The sequence below is a fragment of the Canis lupus genome, chromosome 25 (genome assembly GCF_011100685.1).
Source record: "Canis lupus familiaris isolate Mischka breed German Shepherd chromosome 25, alternate assembly UU_Cfam_GSD_1.0, whole genome shotgun sequence".
NCBI classification, from domain to species: domain Eukaryota; kingdom Metazoa; phylum Chordata; class Mammalia; order Carnivora; family Canidae; genus Canis; species Canis lupus.
In genome coordinates, this window is record NC_049246.1 from 11,304,484 (window position 1) to 11,332,315 (window position 27,832).

The following is a 27,832-nucleotide window of genomic DNA, read 5'->3' on the forward strand; positions in this document are numbered from 1 at the left end:
TTGAGGGCCATCCTCTGATTCTAGTGACCCCTTTCTTGTCTTTGTCTGAGCTAATCATGTTCTCCTGAATTGAATCTAGACTTAGGATTCAAAATGAGGATTTAAGCTGCCCAGCCACTAGAGAAATCGTTCCCAAGAGATACTTTCTTTAGATGAGCCCTCCTGCTGGGAAATTCTTAGCTGGTCAAGGTTCCCAAACTGCACAGAAGAAAGACAGTTGATTGGAAACCTTAATTTTTAGGTGCGCCAATTTACCCTAAAGATACTAGGTGATGTTACTGCTCCTGCTATTGTTTTTTTTTGCTATCTTAGAGAAGGACTTTTGGGTTGGAAACTATTTCCTCTTGGCTCTGGACCGTCCCCAGGGTAAGCTAGGAAGACAAAACAGGTTAAGAGGAGGGACAAGTTAAGTCCTGATGTAATCATGCAAATGAAAGCTCTTTTTTTTTTTTTTTTTTTTTAATTCCTCTCATTGCTTCACCTCCATCTGAGACTTCTTCCACAATTTCCAAAAGCACAGCATGACCTGGGCAGATCATCTAGAGAATGTTCCTTTGTGGCTTTTATTCTAGTGGCAAGTAAAGTGAGATAAATCCTACATTAAAAAAAAATATGCAAACCAGGGCATTGGAAGAAGATAGTAGGGCTTTTCTCCCCTCAAGGAAAGCAGAATTGTACAGATAAGAGAATTAAGGGTAGTTGATAAAGGAATAACAGTTGCCTAAAAGTAAAGATGAAGCTTGAGAGGGTTTGAAGATTTGTAAATCTTGGAGGGAGAGAGGAAGAGAACCAAATATTTCCTTTACCAAACATACGCTCAGTCTTTGGGTCTTCCTTCAACACTATTCTTGTATGAGAATGTCCCTCACTTCCTGGGCTGGGCTAGTGTCCCCACATCTGGTACTTTGCTATGAAAACGCACAGATGTAATTTTATGTTTGCATATAAAGTAATTTGTAAGTATAAAATCTATATATATCCATATTTCCTTGTTTCTTTAGCTGTTCAGCCTAAATTATAAGCACTTTAAAGAAAGCGATCTTGTTTGTCTTGTTTATGATTGTATCCTTCTCTTAGTATATGTTGAAAATATTATGTGGAGGAATAAATGCTAAGGTGAAACATCAGAGAAATCTACAAGGTGAGGGGTGAGAGAAAGGGGTCATATGGGGAATGTAGTAGGAAAAAAACCAGGGTTGGCTGGCAGTAAAAGAGAGATAAGAAGGATAGATAAATGAGGGGAATAAGTTCCCAGACTCTTAGGATCGTGTTTGGGAGTCCAACCCTTAACCCTGTTCATCAGTCTCATCTCGGGGAGTTGATGCCTTAACTTTGTAGGGACAGATCCAGAACTGGAGACTTTCTTGCCTCTCTATAGAGTTCTTCCTTCTGGTGTTATGTAACTTCTGCTTACTGATTTTGGGCTTATCCTCTAGAGTTGGTTGGTACATAGGATATTTTAAAGCCCATTAGGTGGATGGCCAACTGGGAGCAAAAATTGGTGTTTTGTTTCATTTGTTCTTCCATCAGAGTTGTGATATCTCGGATGATATCAAAACCACTAATTCTAGAAATAAAATTTCAGATAGGTTAATGAGAGTGTATGAGTAAAAATGCCCTGAGAATATTCCCTCGGTTTGGAGTATAAATGAATTTAAAGTCTTAACAAATATTTGTAAGGAAGACCTTGCTATCATACACTGAAGTGAGTGAAAACCATTCAGTAAATTATTTCTTTAAAAATTGAGATACTTCTGCTGGAACCGTACTGCTTTTTAGTGGCTTACTTTCTCTTCCAGAGGCTTGGCTTTCAGCAAAACTTGTAGAACATTATTAGTTCCATCTGAGATAAGATTTTTTTTTTTAAGATTTTATTTTATCTATTTATTCATGAGAGACCTACAGAGAGAGGCAGAGACACAGGCAGAGGGAGAAGCAGGCTCCATGCAGGCAGCCCGATGTGGGACTCAATCCCGGGACCAGGATCACACCCTGAGCAGAAGGCAGACGCTCAACCACTGAGCCACCCAGGCGTCCCAAGATTTTTTTTTTTAAAGTTTGTGAAACCTTAGGAAGATTACAAATATTTACCATGTAAATTAAGCAAGTCTTAAGAAATCATGAAAATTAAAGGAAGCCAGAATTAAAAAGAACAGTTCAGTAACATACCCATCCCATTGTTTAAGCGGGATTAGTCTCCAAAATATGTGTAATGAAAAGCAATTGTATTTCAAATTGTTTAATTTAGAAGGAAACTGATTTTGACAACAGAAACACAATGGTCAAGAATAGTGTTTTAATGAGCCTTAGAAAGTATGCTAACATGGCTTTCAAAAAGTCAATTCCCCAATGATGGATAACTTAATCGCACACACTTGGCCATTTAAATCTTCAGAGGTCAGAGGGTTTGTATACATAATTGGTTACAAAGGCGGAGATCTCTCAACTTGCCTCTTAGGGAGGGAATTTATAAAGCACCATCTTTATAGACCGTTTAAAGGACTCCAGAAAAAAGTTCTCTATGTAGTTTCAGCTTCATAAACTGGATCAGTGTGAGCCTACAATTAATGTGGGAATCTTATCACACTCTGCCTGCCAACCTTATTTTGTTTTTCCGGTTTTTATACACAAACCAAATGGTATTTTGTCATTATTTGTAATAGATTATAAAGTTGAAGAATATATAAAGAGACCAAACATGGATTAGCTGTAGTAATGTTTTTGGCTTTTCCTTGCTGGATAGATAGGGTTAACATGCACTCTTGCCTGTCTGCCTCCTTGCTAGCTAGCCTTCCTCGTTTTATTACACATATATTTTAAGGTAGTATTTTGGATTCAAAATTAAAACCTCAGCACAGTGCATTTTTATGGTTACTTAATAACCTCACAACATACAAGTCCATGATATACTCATTTTTTTTTTTTTTCCTGGAAAGAACTGTGTGAATCTCAGATTAATTGTGTGACATAACAGATTGTAGGCAGTGGCTACACTAAAATTTAAAAGTTCCAATTCCTGTTCTGTTTTACCATTCTATGGTAAGTTCCTATATTGAATTGATGAAATGTTTCCACATCTACTTTGGGATGCTTTCCTTCCTGATGGAACCCACAGGGTTCTATGTAAGTAACTTGTCCATGAAATTCGGGTACCTGCTCCCATCGTCTCCAATAGATGACTGGCCCCTTGGCCTTGAGCAGTAATGGACACAGAGCATTTGATAAAATACTTGGTAGTAGATCAAACTGTAATCCTGATGTAATGCAGAATGGGGAAAACTTCAGGTTTTAAATTGTGGGTTGCACTTTTTTTTTTTTTTTAACTATACTATACTTCCAGGCTGATAATTGTTTGCATGTGTATAAAAGCTTTAACCATTAAATATTTTTTATTGAAGGATACATGTATTGACATACAATGTTATGTTAGTTTCAGGAATAATTGTTTATTTAAAAATAATATGGAGGGGCACCTGGGTGGTTGAGCTTTTGTCTTAGACTCAGGTCATGATCCTGAGGTCCTGAGATTGAGTCCCGCATGAGGCTCCCTGCGGGGAGCCTGCTTCTCCCTCTGCCTGTGTCTCTGCCTCTCATGAATAAATAAATAAAATCTAAAAAATAATAATAATATGGAGATACCTTTGGCAGAACTGAAACTTGGATTTGTAAAGAAGATATTAGAGATTATAAGATTGATGCTAAGGCACTTCAAGCATTTTATTAATGCTACTACCATTCTTAACAATGCAGCTCCATGCAAGTGCTCTCTTGCCTGTAAACATTCTGTCTCTGACCCTACTGCATTGTGTTAGAGCACTGTGATTCTGGAGAGGATGCACCAAGTGCTGAAAGATTAACAAAACAGTTACTTCTATTAAACTAAGTGTTGTGTATTTAATCCTACATATACTGCATGTATTTTCATTGAAACGGCACCTCTACTGAGCAATCCCTTTTCAGGTGTTCAGAACCAGAAATTTAATACATTCTGAATTTCAGGTGTTCATAGCCTGAAATTTAATACATTCTGGCCTGAAATGACTTGTGATTCAACATGAACAGTTGAATTATGAACAGTTGGTAATTATGATCTATTCTATATGAGGTGGCATCAGGCCAGTTTGCCCACAGTCCCCTGAACAGCAACACGGGGGAAGAATAGAGGCCAGCGGGGATGTACTCCAAATGTAATGCGTTTCCTGCTACTGATAGAGAAGCACTACCTAACAGACAAAATCTTCCTCTATGCCTTTTTAGGGTGTGAACATTGTTCTTTTCCTCTCCCTTTGCATAACCAGTTGAAGGCCTGCCAGACTTCACTAAATACTTTACGAGCCATGTCTCGTGCCCTGTCAACCAGATCTTGACCCTTGCTCCAGGCAGCTCAGATAACTTCCATGACATCCTATGATAAATTGAAATGACATGTCGTTAGACAGCTCTGTGGAGGTGGTTTTTGAACTCATTCAATAAGAGAACAGTGGTGTGGGAGTGGAGCATTTTTGGGAAAAAGGTACCTCCTTGGTCGGCAGGAGATTTCTCACTAACCAACCTTAATTAACTCTGATGTCACATGAAAAGGAGCTGTGCATGGGTACAGGTCATTGGGAGGGTAGGCTCCTGATGGTAGCCCAGTGACAGGCCTAATGATAAATGAAGGCGCCCTGTTAAAGCATGACCGTCCAAGAAGCCAGTGTCAAGTAAAAAGCTAGAGAAGTACACTGAAGATGTGCCCCTCATAAACACCAATTGTAGGGATGTTGAAGTTTTTCAGAGTACTTTGGTAAGCATCTTAAACTACACAGAATTTTCTCTTCTAAATGACTTTCATAAAGGAAAAATGAGTAAAGCCAATAACTCATGCATGGATAGGTTGGATAGACTGTCCAAGTTCTGATTATTTTAGACATTGGCCACATCATTTGCTAATAGCATGGTGTCCTTTATGCCTTGCACTGCAAGAGCTATTTATGGATTTTGTCAACTGACAATTAAAATATGAGTTGTAAGACAGCTTTAAAACACACTATAGAAGAATTATTCAAATGAATATGTCTATAGCCAACGTTGACTACTGAAATTAAACATTTACATAATTTCTTCACTTGTTTTTTTACACTTGAATTCAAGACATAAATGCTATGTAAATGACTATCTTAAATTTTCTATTAAAACATGGAGATGAGACGCTTGGCATTTCAAATCTAATGATTTGGGGATTACTTTGAATAGCAAAAACTCTAAAGCAAGAAGCTAGTGAATTTTTTTTGAGGGTCTGTGTGGTGAAAGAGTGAGTTTAACATCAGGTAAAGATGTAAAGGACAATAGCAAGTTCCTGGGATTAGCAACTTTCTATAGCTTAAATGTATGGCTGCTGTAGCTACTTCAGCATCCAGTCCTTTGTGGATTCTGAAGAACAATAATACAATTACCCTAACCTAAAATAGCCGGTATTTGCCCATTCAAAAGTTGCGGATAATCTTATCAACATAAGGGATTAGTCATCAGTAAATCACAGTTTCATGCTCTTGCCAAATACGCATCTATTTCCAAATTCCAGCTAAAAAGAGCTTTCCTTATGCCTAGAGCAATGGAGAATACAATTCAAACAACCCCCAAACATCTTTCACTTCTGAACCGCTTCCCCCACACCTCAAAGTTGATGTATATGCAGAGAAAAGTGTGCGTCCAAGTAGATTGGTATGGACACATGCCTGTCTATAAGTTAAAATCCTTTTTTCTTTAGGGTTTTCCTTGACTCAATGGCAATTGTTTTTTGGGGAAAAATAATATTTTGAAAACAAATATCATGCCTAATCATGAGACTCAAGCTCTGCTGCAATACAAATCCCTGTGGCTTTCCTATTTCGATGTGGTCTGTTGGTAGATGGAATATGAACCCTTCAGTCTTTTTCCATCATGCTAAAAATGAGAGAGCGCAACATGCATATTATAATGCCCTCTGTCAACATGTGCACTGTCAGCTTAGCTAGTGGTGTGGTCTTCATTTAAGACAGCCATTCTAATAGTGCATTCGGTTATAAGGTTATAAGAGTATAAGGTTATATACACTTCATATTACCTGAAAAATGCTTTCATAGAGGCACTACACAGAGGCTGAGACCAAGATTTAGCTTTTATTAAGCACTGGAACCCTGTAGAAATTAACATCCCAAACAAAATTGTGGTAGTTTCTAGAAGTTTGGTTCACCTGCCATTGTATTCTTAACCTTTCTCTCAGCCTTGCCGCCAACCAGAAAGATTCTATAAAATTTAGTCTGTGAGACTTAAGCTTTTAATAACTTACATCTTGGAGAAAGAATATCTTCTTTTATTATGAATTATGTTTAATTAACCTCACAAAACCTTGGTAAAGGCTCATGGTCTTAACATCAAATTTTGGAAACAGGATACTTGGGGACTTAAATAAAGAGATCATTTATCATGTAGGATTATGTACTATTGAAAACATGGTATGCAAAATCAAAGACAGATGCATCTCATTTGAAATAAATCTAATATACAAAGCTTTGTATTAAGAAAATAAATCAGAAGTGAATTTTTGTATAAAAGGAAGCACCAATAGGTTTCTTTGGAGAGTTGTAGTGGGATAATTTTCAATGTGATTCAGTTTGCTAAAATTCTAACTTAAATAGTTAAAATTCAAAATACGCCATTAGAAGTGACTTAAAATTAACATCAAAGTAAATTTCAAAGGTTGTAATTTGGAGAAACCATGAGGTTTTTTGCAAAATGCCTGCAAAACTTAAAAATCAATGTTATCGAGCATGAAAGAAAAATGATTTCTCCAAAATCAGCCTTCTACAGCTTTAAGCTGGAAAAAGAACTAGTATGACATCTAATACCAATTGGGTCATGTGTGGCAGCTAAGTTCAAAATAGCTCCATATTCTGTGTCTTCAATTTATCTTTGTGATTAGTCGTAAGTTTTTCTTTTTTAATGGTTTCATTAAGGTAAAATTCATATACCATAGAACTCGCCATTTTTATTTTTTTTATTATTATTTTTTTTAATAATAATTTTTTTTTAATATTTTTTTTTTTTTTTTTTTTATTCATGATAGGCACACAGTGAGAGAGAGAGAGGCAGAGACACAGGCAGAGGGAGAAGCAGGCTCCATGCACCGGGAGCCTGATGTGGGATTCGATCCCGGATCTCCAGGATCGCGCCCTGGGCCAAAGGCAGGCGCCAAACCGCTGCGCCACCCAGGGATCCCAGAACTCGCCATTTTTAATTGCATAATTCAGTGTTTTTTAAATGTATTCAGAGTTGGGCAACCGTTCAACCGCTCTCTCATTTTAGAACATTTTCACTACCCTAGGAAGAAACCTCATACCCACTGTTGATCACTCCTCTTCTCCCTCTTCCCCCAGTCCCTCCCCACCACTAATGCACTTGCTGTTTCTGTGAATTGCCTGCATTAGACATTTCATATAAATGGAATCGTATACCATGTGGCCTTTTGTAACAAGCTGCTTTTACTTAGCATGGTGTTTTTGTTTGGGGCTCCTAAGAGAAATTTCTTTTCTCACAATCTGGAAGCTGGAAGTCCAACTTTAAAGTGTCAGCGGGTTTAATTTCTTTGAAGGCCTCTCTGCATATCTTATACATAGCTCCCTTCTCCCTGTGTCCTCAAAGTCTTCTCTGCATGCACCAGCATATTTTCAAGGGTCATCTATGTAGTAGCATGCATATGTACCTCATTCTTTTTTATTGCTGAGTAATATTCCATTGTACAGATATACTATATTTTGTTTATCCATTTGTCATTGATAGACATTATTAGGGTTGTTTCTACTTTTGAACTGTTATGAATAATGCTGCAATAGACACATATTTGTTCACCGGTTCTTATGTGGACAGATGTTTTTAGTTCTCTTGGATAGATATCTAGGAGTAGAATTGCTAGGTTGTATGTTTAAACTGTGTTTAACCATTTGAGGAACTGCCCTACTGTTTTCCAAAGTGATCGTACCACTTTGCAATCTGACCAGCATTATGTGAGGGCTCCAATTTCTCCACATCCTCACCGGCACTTGTCATTGTCTGTCTTTTTAATTTAATCTAACCTAGGAAGTATGAAGTGGTATCTCACTGTGGTTTCGATTGGCATTTTCCCGCATTTTTGCAGCATCTGTTCATGTGCTTATTGGCCATTTATAAATCTTCTTTGGAAGAAGATCTCTTCAGATCCTTTGTCCATTTTTAAAAATTGGGTTATCTTTTTATTAGTCATAATTACTTTTTTGACGTGATTTCCAACTGGTATGTTGGTATCAGTTACTGGAATCTCAGGATCATAGAATTTTTAGGCTAGAAGGAAAGCTAAAAATCTAAGGCCATCCCCTTCTGTTGGCAGATGAATAATCTGAGGCCTAAGTGCATACCCATGGCCACAACAGATCTAGTCAGGAGCCGAACTGGGGAGATTACTGACTAAATCAGAAAGGGAAAAATGTAGATATTTCATGATTTATATTTGGATAAGGGCCCTTTCTTACAGGGAATAACCCTTTGCTTTTAGTATGGTTGAGGTGAAAGAAGGAGTGGCATTTGGAAGGAGGAGGAGCTAGGGGGTTTGTCTTGAAGTTGTATTCAAATAATAAGACACTGTTTTTACTTAGATCAGTAAAAATCACAGTTTTCTAATGACACTTCAAGTCTGACTTTATCTAAGAGTCTTCTCTTAGTTTTAAAATGATGGGCAAGGCTGTTGGATTCATAATGACCTATGGCAGGAGTTTGCTCTATTTGTATCCAGCAGAGTAGCTTTGAAGAACCAGCCTCAATCATTTGGGTTTTGGCTTTGATTGTGAAATAAAGCCATACTTGGACTTGTACTCACTCTCCCCACTGAAGTCAAAGAAAACACTCCATTTTGTCTAATGAAATGAGGGTGGAGTGGAGAATCGTGTCTTAGGACAGTCCGCATTGTGTATGTGCTTTCCTTTTTTTTTTTTTTTTCTTTTTAATATTTTATTTATTTATGACAGATACAGAGAGAGAGAGAGAGGCAGAGACACAGGCAGAGGGAGAAGCAGGCTCCATGCACCGGGAGCCCGATGTGGGATTCGATCCTGGGTCTCCAGGATCACGCCCTGGGCCAAAGGCAGGCGCCAGACCGCTGTGCCACCCAGGGATCCCGCGTATGTGCTTTCAAGTAGATGTTTGGTGTGTGGGGAAGGAAAGGATTTTTGTCAGAGAGTCATGAAGTTCTCTTCTCTTTCTACCTATCTACAATATGGAACAGACAAACACTAAAGAAAATAGACGGGAATAATACCAATTTTGGTGCTCACCTAAATCCATGTACACATACTAGTTTTTTAGTGATATTACACCACTGTGCTTGATACTGAATTCTTTTTTCTTTCTTTTTTCTTTTTTTAAGATTTTATTTATAGATTGGTGACAGACACAGACAGGCAGAGACACAGGCAGAGGGAGAAGCAGGCTTCCTGTAGGGAGCCCCATGCAGGACTCGATTCCAGGACTCTGGGATCATGACCTGAGCCAAAGGCAGATGCTCAACCACTGAGCCACCCAGGTGCCCCTTGATAACAAATTCTCATAAAGAAGCATGTGATAAAGCCTATGTCCATGGTCTGCATTGCTTTTTGTTTTGCTATTTAAATAATAATTTTCCTGACAGCAGGACATCTCCTTGCCTCTCATGATTGCAATAGTCCTCCCCATATGTGGGGGTTTGCTTTCCACGGTTTCAATCCCAGGCTGTCAGCTGTGGCCTGGAAGCAGCGATCCTCCCAACATAAGGTCAGAAGGTCATTAATAGCCTAATGCTCCGTCACAGTGCCCATGAAATCCCCGCTCACCTCATGTCATCACATAGATATTTTATCATCTCATATCATCATGAGGAGAAGGGCGAGTACACTAAGATATTTTGAGAGAAAGAGACCTTATTCATATAACTTTTATTACAGTATAATGTTACAATTCGTCTATTTTATTATCACTTATTGTTGTTAATCTCTTGCTCTGCCAACTTTATAAGTTAAACTATCATAGGTGTGTACGTATAGGAACAAACCTATGTATGTCAGCTTTGGTACTGTTGTGGTTTAAGGCATCCCCTGGGGCATCTTGGGATGTCTCCCTGCAGATAAGGGGAGACTGCTGTATATTGTAGTGGACTTTGATGAAAACAGTAGTTCACAGACCACCTAATTCACCAAGGGGACAATAATTTGTTTAAACTAGACTTTTAGACCACCGTGGCAAACAGTGGAAAGTTCTGATCCCCATCTGAGCTTTACAAGGGGAGAATCCCTGTTAAATGCTAGCACTCCACCCTTGGAAATAAAGTATCCTGTGGATTCGCTTCTAATTGGGCAATGTGACTCTGAGCTACTTGCTAGGATAGCAAACTGATTTTCACATGCGTGACAATGTATATGGATATGTACATATTTATATCTCTACTGAAATGGAGAAAGTGTCTCTACTGAAATGGAGAAAGTGCTGACCTACAGTAGATACTAAAAAAATGTTTAAGTCAGATCTTTGTTTCTCAAATGGGTATGTGGACATTAAATTGCCTTAAATAAGTGTTTTAAGGCCTAATGTGACTTGAGAGCATTTGAGGAATAATTATTTCACTTTCCTTTTTCCCCTATTAGTTTTCCTGTTGAACTGTAGTCTTGGCACCTCCGTTAATCTTTATGAGATTCCAGTTTCCTATTAACTGAAGAATGATGGTATGCTCAGAGCATCCAGTTCCTTGGAAATAGTTTTCTTTCTACTTCTCTTTTCCTTTGTTTAATCAACTTCTTTAATCTAGCTTCCTCATTCTGAGTGCAAAATTCATTGATGTCAGTGGAAACTAATTATATAGCAAAATATTTTTCTTAGCATTTTCCACCTAAACTTTCCAATAACTGTTATTTTCTGTGTCTTATTTAACTGCTCAGTTGTGATGCTTGCTTTTGGTGGGAGGATGGAATAAGGAGTGCAGGAAGGAGCGTGTGGGTGGTGTACTCTTAAGGAGATCTTCTCTAGATGACACTTCCCTCAGCTGTGATTTGGGTGGGTCTTTGAGGTCAAAGCTTCTTTCTGATAACAGTCAGGAGTACTGGTTTTCTAAGATGCTGATAAAGATTCTTATGATTTGGAAATGAAATAGCAGGCAGTGGGGTTCATGTCATGTCATAAAAAGGGACACTTCTTTCCCCTGGCTTCTCTTGGATGAGAAAGCTCACCATCTGCACATAAACCACAGAGACATCCCGAAGTAATGCCAGAACTTTCTGCAAGAAACTTCGCTGGAGTTTTTTTCTAGCACATGAACAACTACTCAATTAAATCTCCAGAGTTCTATGCCACAAAGAAGGGTAGAAATTATTCTAGCCTGGAAATTTTTCAGGATAGGTGTTATCAGTTGCTGGCTGTGGCTTTAGAAACACTTAGTATTCTCAAGGATCACTGATTTTGAGCTATATGTTGCCTCAGGAAACTCACATAGATGAGTAAAGTATAAAATCCTTCCCTGGGTACCTGAATGGGTTGACTGGTTCTATGAGGTTATTTGATAGACCAACTGGATCTATATGAAACAGTGATTTTAATTTAAATTAGTTAATATCAAGTCATTTTTTTTTCCTGGTAGTAATTTGATACCAGGACCTATTATGTATAAAAATTACTTTTTACGTTAATTTTTATCACCAGCAATACCAGAGATGCAGATTAAGTTAATGTGATGTCTTTGCAATTACATCTCAGCAAAATATTCTCTGACAGAAGTGGGGGAAAGCATTTCTGCTAGATGGCAGTGACTGGGCATCTGCCACACATCAGGTAGCATCACCACTTAGATGACACAGCGCTGAATCCACATACCATGCCTGCAAGATAGATCATGGGTTTTCTGGTTTTATGCATGAGAATATTAAAGAGCAACAATTAAGGAATGCCAAGGCCATGTAGCTAGTAAATGGAGAAATTAAGCTTCAAATGCACATTTTTAAGCTGAGTCTAGTTTTTGCGATACTAGGACCCACAAGTAACTCTAGAGAGCACTGCTATACTTAACCTTGGAATTTGACATGTGTATCTCATCTCACAGATCTGTGATCTAACATTAAAACCTAGAGGATTCAGCTCAGTCTTCTATCTTTAATTCCACTGCATGAACCTGTTTTTTAAGTAAAAAGGTATTTCCTAGGATTGGCTCCAAGTTTGGCTTAAATTTTCTTCTAAGAATAGCCATCTCCTAATGCTTGTCCCTGCTAATCCTGGGCCCCTGATCTCCTGCTTTTACCAGGCATCTGCAGCTGCCTTTGCAGGAGGAGGGAGAGGGGGCAGGGAGAGGCCAGAGAGATCCTTATTGATATTTATTGTGATGAGTCCATACCCAATGCCACTTCAGGAGAGGATCATCCTCTATAGCACCAGTGGCTCCCAGGATCATGGGACTGGAAATGTCAGAAACGGAGTCAGAGATCCAAGGTCATCTAGCCCAGCTTCTCATTCTATAGATAAGAGAACTGAGATCTGGAGAGAGAGGTGGCTTGGCTAGTAGCACACAGAGTCCCTAGGGTGGATATTATTATTATAGTGTGTAGAGATGTGTAGATTTCTAGGCACTTTTGCTTGGCTTATCTCATTATCTCACAGCATTCCCCATGAAGTATGCTTGTCAAATGTCACGTAGAGATGAATAGTTCCCTTTTTTCTGTTCCATTATAGAGGGAACTTGGAAATTATGTAAGACAAACCAAAAGGCTTCTAAAACTGATTTTGGTCTATAATTGGTTTTCCAAATGAAGAAACTGGTTTAGAAAGAGAAATGACTCGCCCAAAATATCATGGCCTTACTAATCACTGAGCTATGTCTAGAACCCAGGAAATTTCTATACTTTGTATTTGGAAAAAAATGATCGGCGAGGCCTGTATCCAGTTTTGAGTGACACTGACATTTAATCCTGAGAGTTGTTAATGCTACTTTATATTCCTAACATGGCTGCATTTAGAAACATGTTTGAATCTATTAATGTTCTAAATTAATGGGTTTGGGGATATTATTGTAATCATTTGGCAAAGTAGGACATATATTTGTGAAGAAGGCTTGGACTAGAAAAAAATTGTGAATTAAGAGAATTTAATATTACCCTACCTTTTTGCATACACAAATAAGTTAAAGATTAAAAGTTACCTTCATGGAAAGATAAGACTTTTAAAAAGAGAGAGAGAAGGCAATTTGCAAATAATGCATTTCCAAAATTTGTTTTCCAGGATCTAGTTCAGGCTCAAAATTAAAAGGTCCTGAACTGAGTTTAAAAGGCACCCAGCACGTCATGCAAGCAGGCCAGACACTGTATCTCAAATGTAGGTAAGTGACTGTTGGTTTGGGGATAACCTGATTGCCTTTTTATTTTATTTATTTTATTTATTTTTAAAGATTTTATTTATTTATTCTTGAGAGGCACAGAGAGAGAGAGAGAGGCAGAGACATAGGCAGAGAGAGAAGCAGGATCCATGCAGGGAACCTGATGTGGGACTTGATCTCGGGCCTCCAGGATCACACCCCTGGCTGAAGGCAGGCACTAAACCACTGAGCCATCCAGGGATCTCCTGATTGCCTTTTTAAACGCAAAATCAACTGTTCCCTGGTAGAGTAGAAGGGTTACCTCTCATAGAACAGAGTTGGGGACATGTGGGGTCTCTTGTAATCTGCAAAGTATCCAACTTCACAGGGAGATATTACTCAGGAGAAACAGGGAAGGGATGCCCTGAAAGGAACATTTTTTGCATTTTTCTTCCGAGTTGTTTAAAAGCTTTCTAGATGTGTTGCTTCTCTGTAAAGAAGAAGAGGACTACATTTCAAGGCCCTCAGACTAGTGCTTCCTAATGAGATGGATGCTTAGGACCTGGCCCCAGCCCTAACTGTGTTTTGTTTTCTTATCTGTGATTGCAGAGGGGAAGCAGCCCATTCATGGTCTTTGCCTGAAACAGTGAGAAAGGAAAGCAAAAGGCTGAGCATAACTAAATCTGCCTGTGGAAGGAATGGCAAACAGTTCTGCAGTACTTTGACCTTGAACATGGCTCAGGCAAACCACACTGGCTTCTATAGCTGCAAATATCTATCTATACCTGCTTCAAAGAAGAAGAAAACAGAATCTACAATCTATATATTTATTAATGGTAGGATTTCCATTTTCTACATTCCGTTTGTTATCACTTTGCAGTGGGTTATAAATCCACCCTGATCCCTTGGAAAGTGGGTATTCTGAGCAATGAAGGAAGTGGGCCAGGAAAGAGCTTCTGCCTGGAAACTGGTGGAATGCATTTTTAATGCATTTCTTGAGGGTCAATTTCAACCATGATTTTCAAGGACTGGTAGTCAATTGTGTGTTCCCTGAGGGAAGGACTCTTGTCTGTGTTGTTCACAGTTGTCTTTATGGTGCCTAGGATAGTGGCTGGCACATAGTTTGTTGGATGAATAAATGAATGACACAATTTTAGTTCTATTTCTTAATTACCTAGAAGAGCAAAACAGAACAAAAGATGTTTGTGTTCTCTAACACAACTGTATTCTCTTTTATGTCAGAATTATAAAATATGGTCCTTTCTACTAAATTTATAAATGTAATGTGGCTAATGTCCCTTGAATGTTACAAAATTGGTTCCAGTTGATAATGTATTATTTCATGTTCACTAAGCAAGTATTATTATGACACAAGAGCTGGCATGTATCATTATGTAGTAGAAAGGGGAAAAGATAGACATGAATCCTTTTTCAATCATAATTTTTATGATACGGTTTTTCACTCCTTGGAGAATGAATAGATGAAGTGATACTCAGAGGGAAGAAATGCCAAATCTTTAAAGAAATATATATTGATAGTTGAAATGGATCCCCGAGAAAGAATGAGGAAAATGGCCTGTCATTTTGTTCTCCTTCTTTATTAGTTCCAGCCAATTTCCCAAACTTATTGAATGGGATTTTAAAAAACAACAGAAAGACCTCAAAGCAAAATTAGTAGGCTGCTCAGGCACAAAATCAAATTAAAAGACAAACAGAACAAGCAACCACAGTGTCAGTAGCCTAAAGATAAAATATATAGTGGGTCTACTGGCTAGTGAGTCTTTGCATGGGAAGCAATACAACAGAATTACGTTTTGATAGGATTCTTTTTTCTTTTCTTTTCTTTTCTTTTCTTTTCTTTTCTTTTCTTTTCTTTTCTTTTTTAATTTTTTAAATTTTTATTTATTTATGATAGTCACAGAGAGAGAGAGAGAGAGAGAGAGAGGCAGAGACATAGGCAGAGGGAGAAGCAGGCTCCATGCACCGGGAGCCCGATGTGGGATTCGATCCCAGGTCTCCAGGATCGCGCCCTGGGCCAAAGGCAGGCGCCAAACCGCTGCGCCACCCAGGGATCCCCTTTCTTTCTTTCTTTCTTTCTTTCTTTCTTTCTTTCTTTTCTTTCTTTTCTTTCTTTTCTTTCTTTTCTTTCTTTCTTTCTTTCCTTTCTTTCCTTTCTTTCCTTTCTTCTTTCTTTTTTTTTTAATTTTTGAGATAAGGCAGTGAGGCAGTGTTTTTCCCGAGTATAACACATAATAATTCAGATTCAGAACTCCTGTTTTGGGAGACAGTAGAGCAGTTGTGTGGTACCGCCAGGAACATCTTTTTAGCTTTTATCAGCCTGTTTTAGACCAAGCCACTTTCCTACCCCTTTCTTCCAAACCCCAGTTTTTACATTTTGCACTTTTCCAGGGGGCCAGATAACAACTCACCAGCAGTTTGCCATCATAGGAATGTCGCCAGTGTACTTCAAAGTAAGAGGGGGAGGTAGACCTGGGATCTTGGGGAAGTCAGCCCACCTCCATAGGAGGGAAGAGAGGCAGGAAATGGGGCAGGGTGGGAAAGATGCGGAGTAGGGGCAGAGACTTTCAGAGAGGTACTTTAGTGTCTCAGGGAGAAAACAGACCCAAAGTTTGATGGTGGTGGAACAAGTCACATACTCAGCCATCTGTTCTCTTTTCCTAGCTCCACATAGTAATGTTGTGTTCTTTCCAGCACTGGTGGAAGAAAGAAAACACTTTGATTCCCATCTCTCTAGGAGGATAGGGGAAAATTCATTGATACTAAAATTCTCATAAAACTTTCTCCTGTGGGTTGATCAGTCTGACTTGCAAATCAAATACTTAAATGGATTTTTTTTTAAATCTCTTTTTATTTTTTTCCCTAAGAAATAACATTCAGCTATTTTCACCTTTACCTCCTACACACCTATTAAACTGGATTCTGAATAGTAATGCTAGGTTTGTGGTCTTTCCTGATAGTGATGTTGATTTCAAAACACACTTTCCTGAAATCCAGGGGGAACTGCGATATAATTTATTAAGCAACTGTAATGTAACTTTTGCACATAGCCTAACATTTTATGCATTTTTTATTTTCATTATTGTATCAATTCCTTTGAAAAAACCTTGGCCTTATGCTTCCATTTTTATTGGATATTTACTACATTGCAGGTCGATGACTCAGAAGAGTCTCTAGGATTCATTAAACTTTAACCAGTTCCTGATATACAGCTGTGATTACTCACTAGGTATCAACTGGTTATCACTTATTTATTACTGCAGAATATTTACTTTAGAGCTCATTTTTCTGTTTCCTGATAAGCATCTGTGGAAGTATTGGCTTTTCATTTTAATCGCCCAAGAAGATGAGTAACAGCGTTACATAAATCTTTTGAAAAAAAAAATCTTTTGTAGATTTGTAGTCTGATAGAGTTCCAAGAAAAAGAATCAGGCCCGTATAGCTTTGTCTGTGTAAAGCTAGCATGTGAATTATAACCAAAGTATTGTCTAGACATTGTTGACTGCCTGCTGTGTCATAGGCACATTTCTCACCTGAGCACTGATTTGGACATAATATCTGATAACGTGGTGTGCAGAAAAACCAACATCACCACTTCGGCATTACAGCTTATATAAATCCACCAAGTTTCTAACATAATACATGACATCAATTTAATTATTCATGTAATTATTTTTAACCACTTTAATTACTGAATTGTTTGGTAAATTACAATTTCCTTTAATGTAATAACTTCTTACATCTGTAAAAAGTTTCGTTTAAGCAAGTGGTTTTGTTTATATTATGCCATGTAATTTCCACAACAACCCCATGAAGAATTTGTCTCTTCATTTTACAAGTGAAGTACCTAAGATCCACTTCACTTTGAGGCTATGTGGGGAGCATCCGGAAAAGTTTAGCAGCAGAACAAGATAGTCAGATTTTTCCTTTCAGATTCTCAGTGATTGGAGGAGATCCAGAGAGGGCAAGACAGAAGGAACAAGACCGGGATGGGGCTGTTGTGTGCATTGATGGAGGAGAGCCGGTGGTCCAAGGTCACTCTGGTAGATGTGCAGAAAGGAGAGAAGTTGGTGGGTTGGAGGGATTTAGTTGGCCTTGGTGGGTGGTTGGGCTGTGGTGGTTGAGGGAGAGGAGTCAGAGACAATTGGAATTCTGGAGGGGCACCTGGGCAGCTTCTTCCAGGACCCATAGCCAAGTAGAGTATTGTCTCACTGAATTACCCTGATATGAAGACAGTCATCCTTGTCTCTTGATCTATACCCTTGGGGTGGTCTTGACAAATGGCTGTTCAATGACAGTAGCTGAAAAATACTATATACATTTTAGAAAGTTGCTTATGTAAGATGAATGGAATCCCCCCATAATTACAGCTACAGAATTCTGAGTCATAAATAAAAACAAATTGTAAAGCACTCCTAATGCTTTGCTAATTGCTAATTTAGAAACCTAAAAGGTTTCTAGATGAATGGTTATATAAGGGCTACTTAGGTGGTGTTCATCCCCTTTGCAGAGAAGGAATGCTTTTGCATGGCTTTTCTGACCCTCTAGTATACATGAGAAATTGGCTCCAACTCAGCCTTTCCTAAAAGTTGGAGGAATTCATTGAAATTACTGTTTTAATATATGAGTTGTGGCCATAAACTAAGAAAACTGAGCAGAAGAGTTTTTAATGGTATCTCCAAAGTATGTAATATTTTGTCAGCATCTCCGGTCTATTTGGAAAGACCTTGAACTTAGCATGCTGAGCTCCCCACACAGTGGAGTCAGCCCGAATTCCTCCTCTCTCCACAACCAAGCCTTTCAGGACTCCTTAAATATGATGTCTTCTCCTGAAAAATTATAATTAGAAAGGGAAAAACAATGGATGTGTGTGTGTAATCGTTGGGTGATTATCTTCTACCTCTTCCCTGTAAGAAAAACTCGTCTCTTTTTTTCTGCTTTCCCTGATCGTTTTTCTAAGTCTATGAAAGCAAATGAGTTGGAGCATTTTCATAGCAAAGTTTTCCTCCATTGGTTCTCTCATTTGTGTCAAACTGATGAGATGTGCATAACAGCTCAATTTTAGGTAAAAAAAAAAAAAAGTTATTATACACACTAGGTACATCATGGAAAAGTAGTATAAGGTTTTGTGGACTCAGATATTATGGGAGCAACAGGGAGCCTGGCTGGCTATGTCAGTAGAGCATGTGACTCTCGATTGTGGGGTTGGGAGTTCAAGCCCCACATTGCGTGTAGAGATTACTTTTAAATAGTGTTTTCCAGATATTCTGGGAGAGAATGATCATTATGCCTTCACATAAATGAGAAAAAGCTCTACCTGGCTATGGGACCTCTAGCCAGTAAAATTACTAATGGCACAGATATTCTGAGTGTTCTGAGCATAAACATGTACTCATTTGTATAGTACTTCAGATTTTCATGAAGAGCTTTTACATAATTATCTTTGAGATAAACTATGTTGGTATTATTACTTCCATTTTATATATAAGAGAACCACTTCAGTGACCTTCAGAAGATAGAGCTAAGAAGATGACAAGCCAGAATGGGGATCCGGGTCAGGTCCCTAGCTATTTCCACTACACTGAAGTTTCAGCTACTAAACTAAGGGTCATTTTAATCTTTGAGAATAGTACAGTTATTAAATTTTTTAAATTTCAAAATTCGATTTTTCTTTTTTCTTTCTTTTTTTTTAAGGAATGATAGGTTAAGCTGGTGGCAGAGTGTTTTTCTGCGCAATAGACCTTAGAGAAATAAATCCTGATCCCAGGGAGCTTTGTGCTGTCACTTGTTGGGAACAGAAGTTATTTGGGGGGCATCTGCACTCACAGTGTTCCATTGCTGGATTCTAGCTTGTGCAACGTGGGAAAGAGACATAGAGCTCTATGGTATATATCAAGTTGATCAGGGCTTTCTAAAATGTACATCCCAACCTGGTAATGGTCTGTGGAATCAAATTAATGGGTTGTAATCAGCATTTTTTTTTTTTTAAAAGCAGAATAGAATGGAAAATAACCAAGTATATTGCAAAAGGTAAGGATGAACATTGTTTGGGGAAACATTTTTAAATAAAACTTTTGTTTCCATCTTAGACATATATGCACACACATGCCTACATATATGTAAAATAAATGAGTGTATAATTGTGTGCATGCATATGCATATAAAATGGAAACAAAAGTTTAAAGGGTGTGATGTGAAATGTATGTCTTATTGTGGAACTCAGTATAAATAAGTTAAAAGTTTCAAACTTATCCAAGTTTGAACAAGCCAACTTATGAAAGTGTTACCTGGTTTAGACAGGTTAGGTCATATCTATAATTTTTATTTAGGAAAACAGCACCAGTTATGTAAGCTTATATGATGTTTTTTGCATACCACTTCCAAAACAGAGGTGTGGAGAGAACTCAAGAGTGGTGACCCTTCTCCTGTTGATGTGTCTGCACCGCGCTGCATGGTTCCGTACACCACCTCCCTGAACTTGTGTTTCCCACCAATAGGTCTGCCCCTGGAGGTGCCATCAGCAGATGGCATCTGTCTGCAGATGTGGATTACAAACCTGCTAGGCCCTGTTGCTTGTTCTGTGGGAAGCAAAAAAAGAGCAAAGTTAAGGATCTTAGGATTTTAGAGTCCCCATGGTTTAAGACCATGACTCAGAATAGATTTGTGAGCATTTTTAAATGCACAGGTTTCACTCTTTTGGAGAATAACTGTTGTCCGAAAGTGGATCTTTCTAAGGAGTGAAGAGGATGACTCCAATAGTCCTTATTGGGGGCCCCAGTGCCATTTCCAGAATTCTACAATAAATGATCTTCTGTAAGGAATTCCTGGGAACACTCTGGCCTGTCTATGCAGTCAACTTTCTCAGAAATCTAGTGCAAGGTCAGTTTTTGCTGGATTGGTTTTTTGTTTTTGTTTTTTTTCATTTTGATGAAGTTATAAAAGGGGAAAGAAATATTTCTAGGATTTAAAATATACACTGATGACACTGTTGATTGAAATGGCAGATTTTTTTCCTTGGGAAACAGACCCCTCTACCTCCCAGCTATGGACTCCCTCTAGGGTGCAAGCATGAGGGAGATTATCCATTCTGTAGTCACTGGGGGCAGCTGATTAGGACCACATGGTGAGAGTTTAGAGAACAGTAACTTTATTCTTATCCATTCTCCTTTCCAGCTCTGAAAATTTGATAGAAGTCCTTTTTGGTATCTTCAAGTCCTGCCATTTCCGATTTTCTTTTTAGAAACATTTTTGTCATTAGGCACCACGTGTCTTTGGCCATAGAAAATGCTTACGTGTTATTGGGGTGGAAGCCACTCCTGTCAGTAGATTTGTGGACAGTGAGGAGCATTGCATCTTCTTTCCTTGGCACCTGCTCCAGACCTCTGTTCACCTAGTGTATTCCTAGGAATTCCACCTTAGCACTTGATGGTATCTGCCAAATGTTCGGTTCTTCCTTCAGAAGGAGCATTTTCTGACGCTCCCTAGGCTCCCTATCAGAAAATTTGAGTTTGCCAGCTGGCTAAGCTTTGCTATACAATTGTATATCACAAGGCATCGAGTACAACTACATAAATACTAAAAAATAATCAGAATGAACATAGCCTTGAGTGAGCCATTTAAATGCAACCTAAGACTTTGAGAAGTTAACAATTGAGGTACACTCATGAAATCTCAAGATGGCAGTGAAGTCCAAAGGCAATAAAATTGACCACGCCCTCTCTTTCCTTCTACAATCAAGAAATGTGAAAAATGTTACTTCAAAATTTTATGGTTTTGAAGATTTTTAAAAAGCTCCTTTACATCATCGTATAGGAAGAACGAGCAAGGGACTTTTTCAGGAGAAATCTCCTTAAGCTGAAAAGGCTTAAGTTTCTGACATTTTGTAACTTTCTTTAACAATGATAATGAAATGCCTGCTCTGCCTGGAGACCCAGAAAAGATCTGTTTTGATCTTTATGGTCCTTGCAGTTCTAATACTCTTAAGTTTTCCCCTGCTATTCTATTTAAAGTATTCATTGTTTTGTCATCTGCTGCAATTTGCTGGGTTGCCTTGGCATCATCTTGGCTCAGAGACTGCTCTACTCAACATTGGTGACTTACTACATCCATAAACACCCTGCCTTCCCTCATCAGATGTCAACCAGTGAACCGTAGTTGAAACCGCACGATCTGGTTCAGATTAGGTTTAAAGCCCTGTTCTGATACATGTTAGATCTTTGACTTTGTACAAATTCCTTAGGAAGAATAATGGTTAACACTGAACACCACCGTGAGCACTGTGCATAACATGATGGTTTTCATTTCCTCCACAGCCCTCTGAATAATGCTGTCATTTTACCTCTACTTCACAGAAAGGTTAAGTATTTTGCTCACATAAGTGGTCCCGGAACAAGTGCACAGTAGAGAGGACAACAAAGTTTTTGCTCTTCCCCACCTCTAACAGTTCATACCTGTGAAACGTTTAGTTTTAGTGTTTGGCTTGTCATATGCACTGTGTTTACTGGGCTGGCTGCTATGCTCATTAAAACGATCAGCTTCAGAGCCCTGGCTTCCTCACCTGTGAAATGAGAAGAGGACTGCATCTGAGGGTTGTCAGGGGATCAAATGAGACAATAGGGCATAGCTCTGTGCCTGTACTTAGGAGGATCAGTCAGCAGTAATCACTTTGCCTGAAAGGCCCCGTGCTGGGCAGAATAGAAGTTACAAAGATGATACCCTTAACCCCCTCTCAAGGGGCCCATGATTGTTCAGGCCAACGAAATCTGTTACAATGAGCCAATAGTAAAGCACTATGGGAAAGAGCAGTAAGAGGAACGTAGACTAGGGACCTTTGCCTGGGACACTTGCCCCTTCCCCACACTTCCATCCAGCTCTTCCTCACCAGCTTACTCTTTATTTTCAGGCCTCAAGTTAAACATCACCCCTTCTGGGCACCTCCCCAGATTCCCCTAAACTAGGTTTGGTGCTCCTGCTGCTGCCCTACTCTGTTTACCTTTCTCCGCTGCTCTCACCTACCCCCTGTGCCTTTCTCACTCTGCTACCTCAGCACCCAGCACAGGGGCCCATACATAGGAGGTACTCAAGAATGTTTGCTAAATGAAAGAAACATAGGATTTTTCAGCTAGGTTAGCCTTACCTCATCTCCTGGACTTTGATGAGGAAATTCAGGGCATGCTGAGTAAGTGAGCAAAATCTAGGGGCAGGACTCACCTGTCATGTGGCAGAATCATGATCCAAAAAGTTTCAGACTGCCTTAGAACAGTGAACTGGGATTAACAAAAAAGGAGATTTGACAGAAATAAGTTAAAGGACTATGTGTGGCTTGCAAAACCCACTAACTGCCCTGGGACCATCCAGGGGAGGCTGTGGCTGAGAGAGCCCACGTGTGATAGACTCCACATTGGCCAAGGCAATGAATCCGATCTTGGACTGCATTAATAAATACGTAGCATTCACAATAAAGATGGTGCCAGCCTTACCATTTAGTCCACACTTCAAGAAGATGAAAATGGGAATTCCAAGCAAATTGCTTCACCCGTCTAAACTTTATTTTCCCTTTCTGTAAAATGGGCATCTGCCTCCTGTGGTTGTGAGCTGCAAATAAGTGGATGACTTTATTATCCTCATTGGCAAGGAACAACTAAAGAAAGGAATAGAAATGTTTAAAGAAGAATGGGGTGGGAAAACGGGAGACATATATTAATGGTCTCCTTCAAAGTTTTCTTAAATGAAAAAGAGACTAAGCTTCTTTGACTTTATGAACCTAGATGGCAGTTCTGCCATCTAAGAATGAAAAAAAGACAGGCAGCCTTCAGTTTGACCTAAGGAAACACTTTCTAACATCTAAACTATCCAAAATGAACTGTCTTGGGACATGCTGCATTCGTGTGTCTAGGTATTCAAACACAGGACAGGGGATCAGTTGGTGGGTCTGGATAAGATGATGCCTCTAGGTCTTCCCACTGTCGAGATTTGTTTAGGACTTGGTGTGTGTCGCTGTCATTTATTGATATCTGGCCCAGGTTCATTACCTATATCATCTCATTTCATCCTGATAACACAATGGAATAAATTCCAGTGTAAGTCTCCTTTTACGGAAAAGGATAAATTCGATATAGTGCTTGAGGTTGCATACTTTGTAAGTGGCCAACTCAAGCTTTGGACCCAGATCTAGGCGACTCCCGAAGTCCCCATCGAACATGGTCTTGCCAGGGCTTCCGCCCCACCCCCTTTGGAGCTCCGTGTGCAGTATGAACGGAGTGGGGGCAGGTGGCGTGTGGTGCAGGCTTGCAAACTGGAAGTGTGTGGGCCAGATTCAGCTGACATACGTTTTGATTGGCAGGCAGAGTGCTTTTGGCTGCCAATATTTAATAATTGGAGGAGTTCACATAAAAACCTGATTCCCTACTTATCTTTAAAAACTGGAAATTAGCCATGCTGGCTTTTATTCCACTTGGCAACAACTGGCGGCCACAAGTGAGGACTACCTCTTTCAGACCAGGCTCCCATACTCTCAAACTGCCAGCTTTCTCTCATCCTGCTACTCCACTCATTTGCCTTCCTCGCCAGCCCGCCCAGGGATATCAGTGTGCCACACCCAGTGTGAACATTTCAAGGGAATGAATGGCAAATCATAAGTTTGGGAATAGGAATGTACTCACTGCACTTTCTGGTTGAGGAAGCTGAGCCCCAGAGAGTCGCATGGTAGCACAAGTCATCAGTGGAGGACCTGACCAGAGTCCTGGCTCCCAGCTCCCCATGCCCATGACCATGGAAGGAATGTTTTGCCTGGTAGCTGCTCCCTCGGAGGACCTGTGACCCTGCTAGAGAGGAGTGTGACCGAGCTCCCCCTGTGCTTGCCCATTGTGCCCTTTGAAGAAATTCCTCCATGAAAGTCTTCATAAAACAGGACTTTCTCTGGTTTGACTGCTCTTGGTTAGGAGGGGGCTGACACAGAGGCCACCAAGGGAGCACTGGCACTTGATAACAGGGCCAAGCTTGATTTTTTTTTTTTTTAAGATTCTATTTATTTATTCATGAGAGGCACACAGAGAGAGAGAGAGGCAGAGACACAGGCAGAGGGAGATGCAGGGAGCCCAACGTGGGACTCGATCCCGGGTCCCCAGGATCACACCTGGGGCTGAAGGCGGCGCTAAACCGCTGAGCCACCGGGGCTGCCCCAAGCTTGATTTTAATAGTGAGAATTTCTTATCAGTCTGTTGTTTTGGATTTCCAAGTTCTGCCAGGAGATTCATGCTACCCCTATCTCTGTGCCACCATTTTTCCTCCCACTGGGGTGGATATTTGAAGGTGGTTTTGCTTCCAAGTTGTTCAGGAGGGTCGGGGCCAGATTTTGGTGTGGTGGAAAGAGAATGGTCTAGAATCAGGAAACCTGAATTCAATTTTGGCTCAGCCATTCATAATTATTCCTGTGCCTTCTCTCTGGACCTCAGTGTCCTCTTCTGTAACATGAGAGGCAGTGTTAGGATATCTTAGAAACTTCTTAACAGTTTTACAATTTGATGATTCAGAGGCAGAACTGTGAATAATAGGACTTGGGACATGGCCAAAATCTTGGCAGTAGAAGAAAGAGTTACAGTAGTCCTTCAGAGCTCCTTGCTTCTTCCTCTCCTTTCTCCTTTATTTCTGCTTCGTTTCCTTCTTTCCTTCCTCCCTCTGTTTTTCCTTTCTTCCATCTTTCCATCTGTCTTTCCTTCCTTCCATCCATTCTTCCTCATTCCTTTCCCACCCTTCCTCTCTTCCTTCCTACCTTCTTTCCTACCTTCCTTTTTTCCTTTCTCTTTCTGAGATGCTTCAGTTGATCAAGATGAAGAGCTGACTGAGGTCATTCATCTAAGGAGCTTTGCGTAAACACCCCAGTCAGCGAGGTTCCAGGGCATACAGAACATCTGACACCTTCTCTGCCTTCCTGGGTCTTAGGGTCAAACTCACCATCTACTCAGCACTCCACTCTTTATATCTTCAACTAACTTATTTAGATCTTAGCTGGAATTTTTTTAAATGATGTTCCTTTCCTTTAAGGCAACATTTAGGAACACCTAGGAGGCTCAGTGGTTGAGCATCTGCCTTTGGCTCAGGTCATGATCCCAGGGTCCTGGGAGCAGGAGCCTGCTTCTCCTTCTGCCTGTGTCTCTGGCTCTCTGTGTCTTTCATCAGTCAATAAATAAAATCCTTTTAAAAATAAAATAAACAATTTTAATTTTAGGATAGCATCTTCAGTCTGGGACACAATGACCTTTCTCTATTTGCTTTGCTCTAGCAGAAGCATTTGTGTACAGTATCTATCTAGATGGCACAAGCTGGTAGCTGATATTCCTACGTCAGCTTCTCCAGGATTTTTCTCACTTTTGAATCTGGATACTGATCTACCGCTAGCGGTAACTGAGTTATATCTTTAGGGTTGATGGTAAACTACAGGTAAGGTAAACAAATGATACTCATTTGGAAAATCAGGATAACTCCCTAGGAAATACTTAATTGTATACTCTGTGTAGACTGTCATCCTCAGACACATTAGTCAAGTGACTTCTCTAAATGAAGACAGAGATGTTTCACTGTGTTCTCCGCTGACCTGGAGCTGCTAAGGAGAACAGGACATATTTACAGTCATATTTACAGTCAGAATGACTATGTCACAGGGGAAAATTCAATTTTTCACGAATAGCCCACCTGGATGCAAAGGGGAGCGGGAGAAAAAGGTTGCAAAGACCCATAACATGAAGAGTTTGCACTGGATGATCTCCAGGAACTATTCTGGCTCAAAAAACAGTGTCTCACTGTTTCTGAGAAAGAGTCCAAAGTTCTAGTTTTTTTCAAAGTAAGTTTTTTGGAATCTAATTCACATACCATACAATTCACCCATTTAAAAGTGTACAATTTAATTGTTTTCAGCATGTATTTTTTTTTTTAAGATTTTATTTATTTATTCATGAGAGACACAGAAAGAGAGGCAGAGACATAGGTAGAGGGAGAAGTAGGCTCCCTCCAGGTAGCCTGATGCAGACTCAGTCTCAGGACCCCGGGATCATGACCTAGCCAAAGGCAGATTCTCAACCACTGAGTCACCCAGGCATCCCTAGTTTGCAGCATATTGACAGATATATGTAGCCACTGACACCATCGGTTTTAGGACTTTTCATTATCTCAAAAAGAACCCCTGTACAATTTAGCTATCACCCCTTTTCTGTCCTTACGTCCCAGCCCAAAGCCACCACTAATAAATTTTCTGTTCCTATAGATTTGCCTTTCAGGATATTTCATATAAATAGAATAAAATATATGGTATTTTATTATTAAATATGTAAGTATATGCTGGCTTTTTTCACTCAGCATGTTTTAGAGTTCATCCATGTTGTGTTGTACCATGTGTGAGCACTTTATTTCTTTTTGTTACCGGATGATATTCCACGGTATGGATCCACCACACTTTAGGTATCCATTTATCAGTAGGTGGCCATTTGAGTTGTTACCCTCTTTTGGCTATGACATTCATATACAAGTTTTTGTGTGGACCTAAGTCTTCATTTTCTTGGGTCGATACCTAGGGGAGGAATTGCTGGGTCATTTGGTAATGCAATGTTTAATTAACTATTGGAAAAAATGCCAGATTGTTTTCCAAATTGGTTGCACCATTTAACATTCCCATCAACAGGGTATGAGGGTTGCAATTTTTCCAAATCCTTGCCAGTACTTGTTATTGTAGGTTTTTAAAAAACTATTATGATAGCCATCCAGTTGAGTGTGAAGCGGTATCAGTTGTAGTGTCTGTTTGTATTTCCCTGATGACGCGTGATGTTGAGCATCTATTCATGCGTTTATTGGCCATTTATATATCTTCTTTGGAGAAAGGTCTATTCAAAGCCTTTTTCCAGTTTTTAATTTGGCTATTTTTCTTTGTTATTGAGTTATAAGAGTACTTCAAGTTTTTATCGCTAATATTATATATTACCATATCTTATATATTTAAGTATATTTAATATCATCTAGATATATGTTATAGATACATATAAATGTCTACTTTTTTTTTAAAGATATAATTTATTTATTCATGAGAGACACAGAGAGAGAGAGAAGCACAGACACAGGCAGAGGGAGAAGCAGGCTCTATGCAGGGAGCCTGACATGGGGAAGCTATAGATTATTTTGTGGAGTAATACTCCATCTGTTAAGATGGATACTGCCATCTTAACAGTATCAAGTCTTCAATCCATGAACATGGGATGTTTTTTCATTTGTTTATGTCTTTAAATTTCTTCCCACCATATTTTTGTAGTTTTCAAGTATAAGTTTTATACTTCTTATGTTAAATATATTCCTAAGTACTTTATTCTTTTTGAAGCTGTTATAAGTAGAATTGTTTTCTTAATTTCATTTTCCAATTGTTTATTGCAAGTATGTAGAGATATAATTCACTTTTGTATGTTGTTCTTGGGTCCCACAATCTTA

At 39.3% G+C, this 27,832-nt stretch overlaps 1 protein-coding gene across 2 annotated transcripts in view; it reads left to right on the forward strand.

Moving 5' to 3' along the window:
- Window positions 1-27,832, forward strand: part of FLT1 (fms related receptor tyrosine kinase 1) — a 178,311-nt gene that overhangs the window by 14,068 nt on the left and 136,411 nt on the right. For both annotated transcript variants that reach the window (XM_038573381.1, XM_038573380.1), the window contains exons 2-3: window positions 13,276-13,372; window positions 13,958-14,184. In XM_038573381.1, the coding sequence (XP_038429309.1) occupies window positions 13,276-13,372; window positions 13,958-14,184 (324 nt within the window). The remainder of the gene's footprint in view (window positions 1-13,275; window positions 13,373-13,957; window positions 14,185-27,832) is intronic.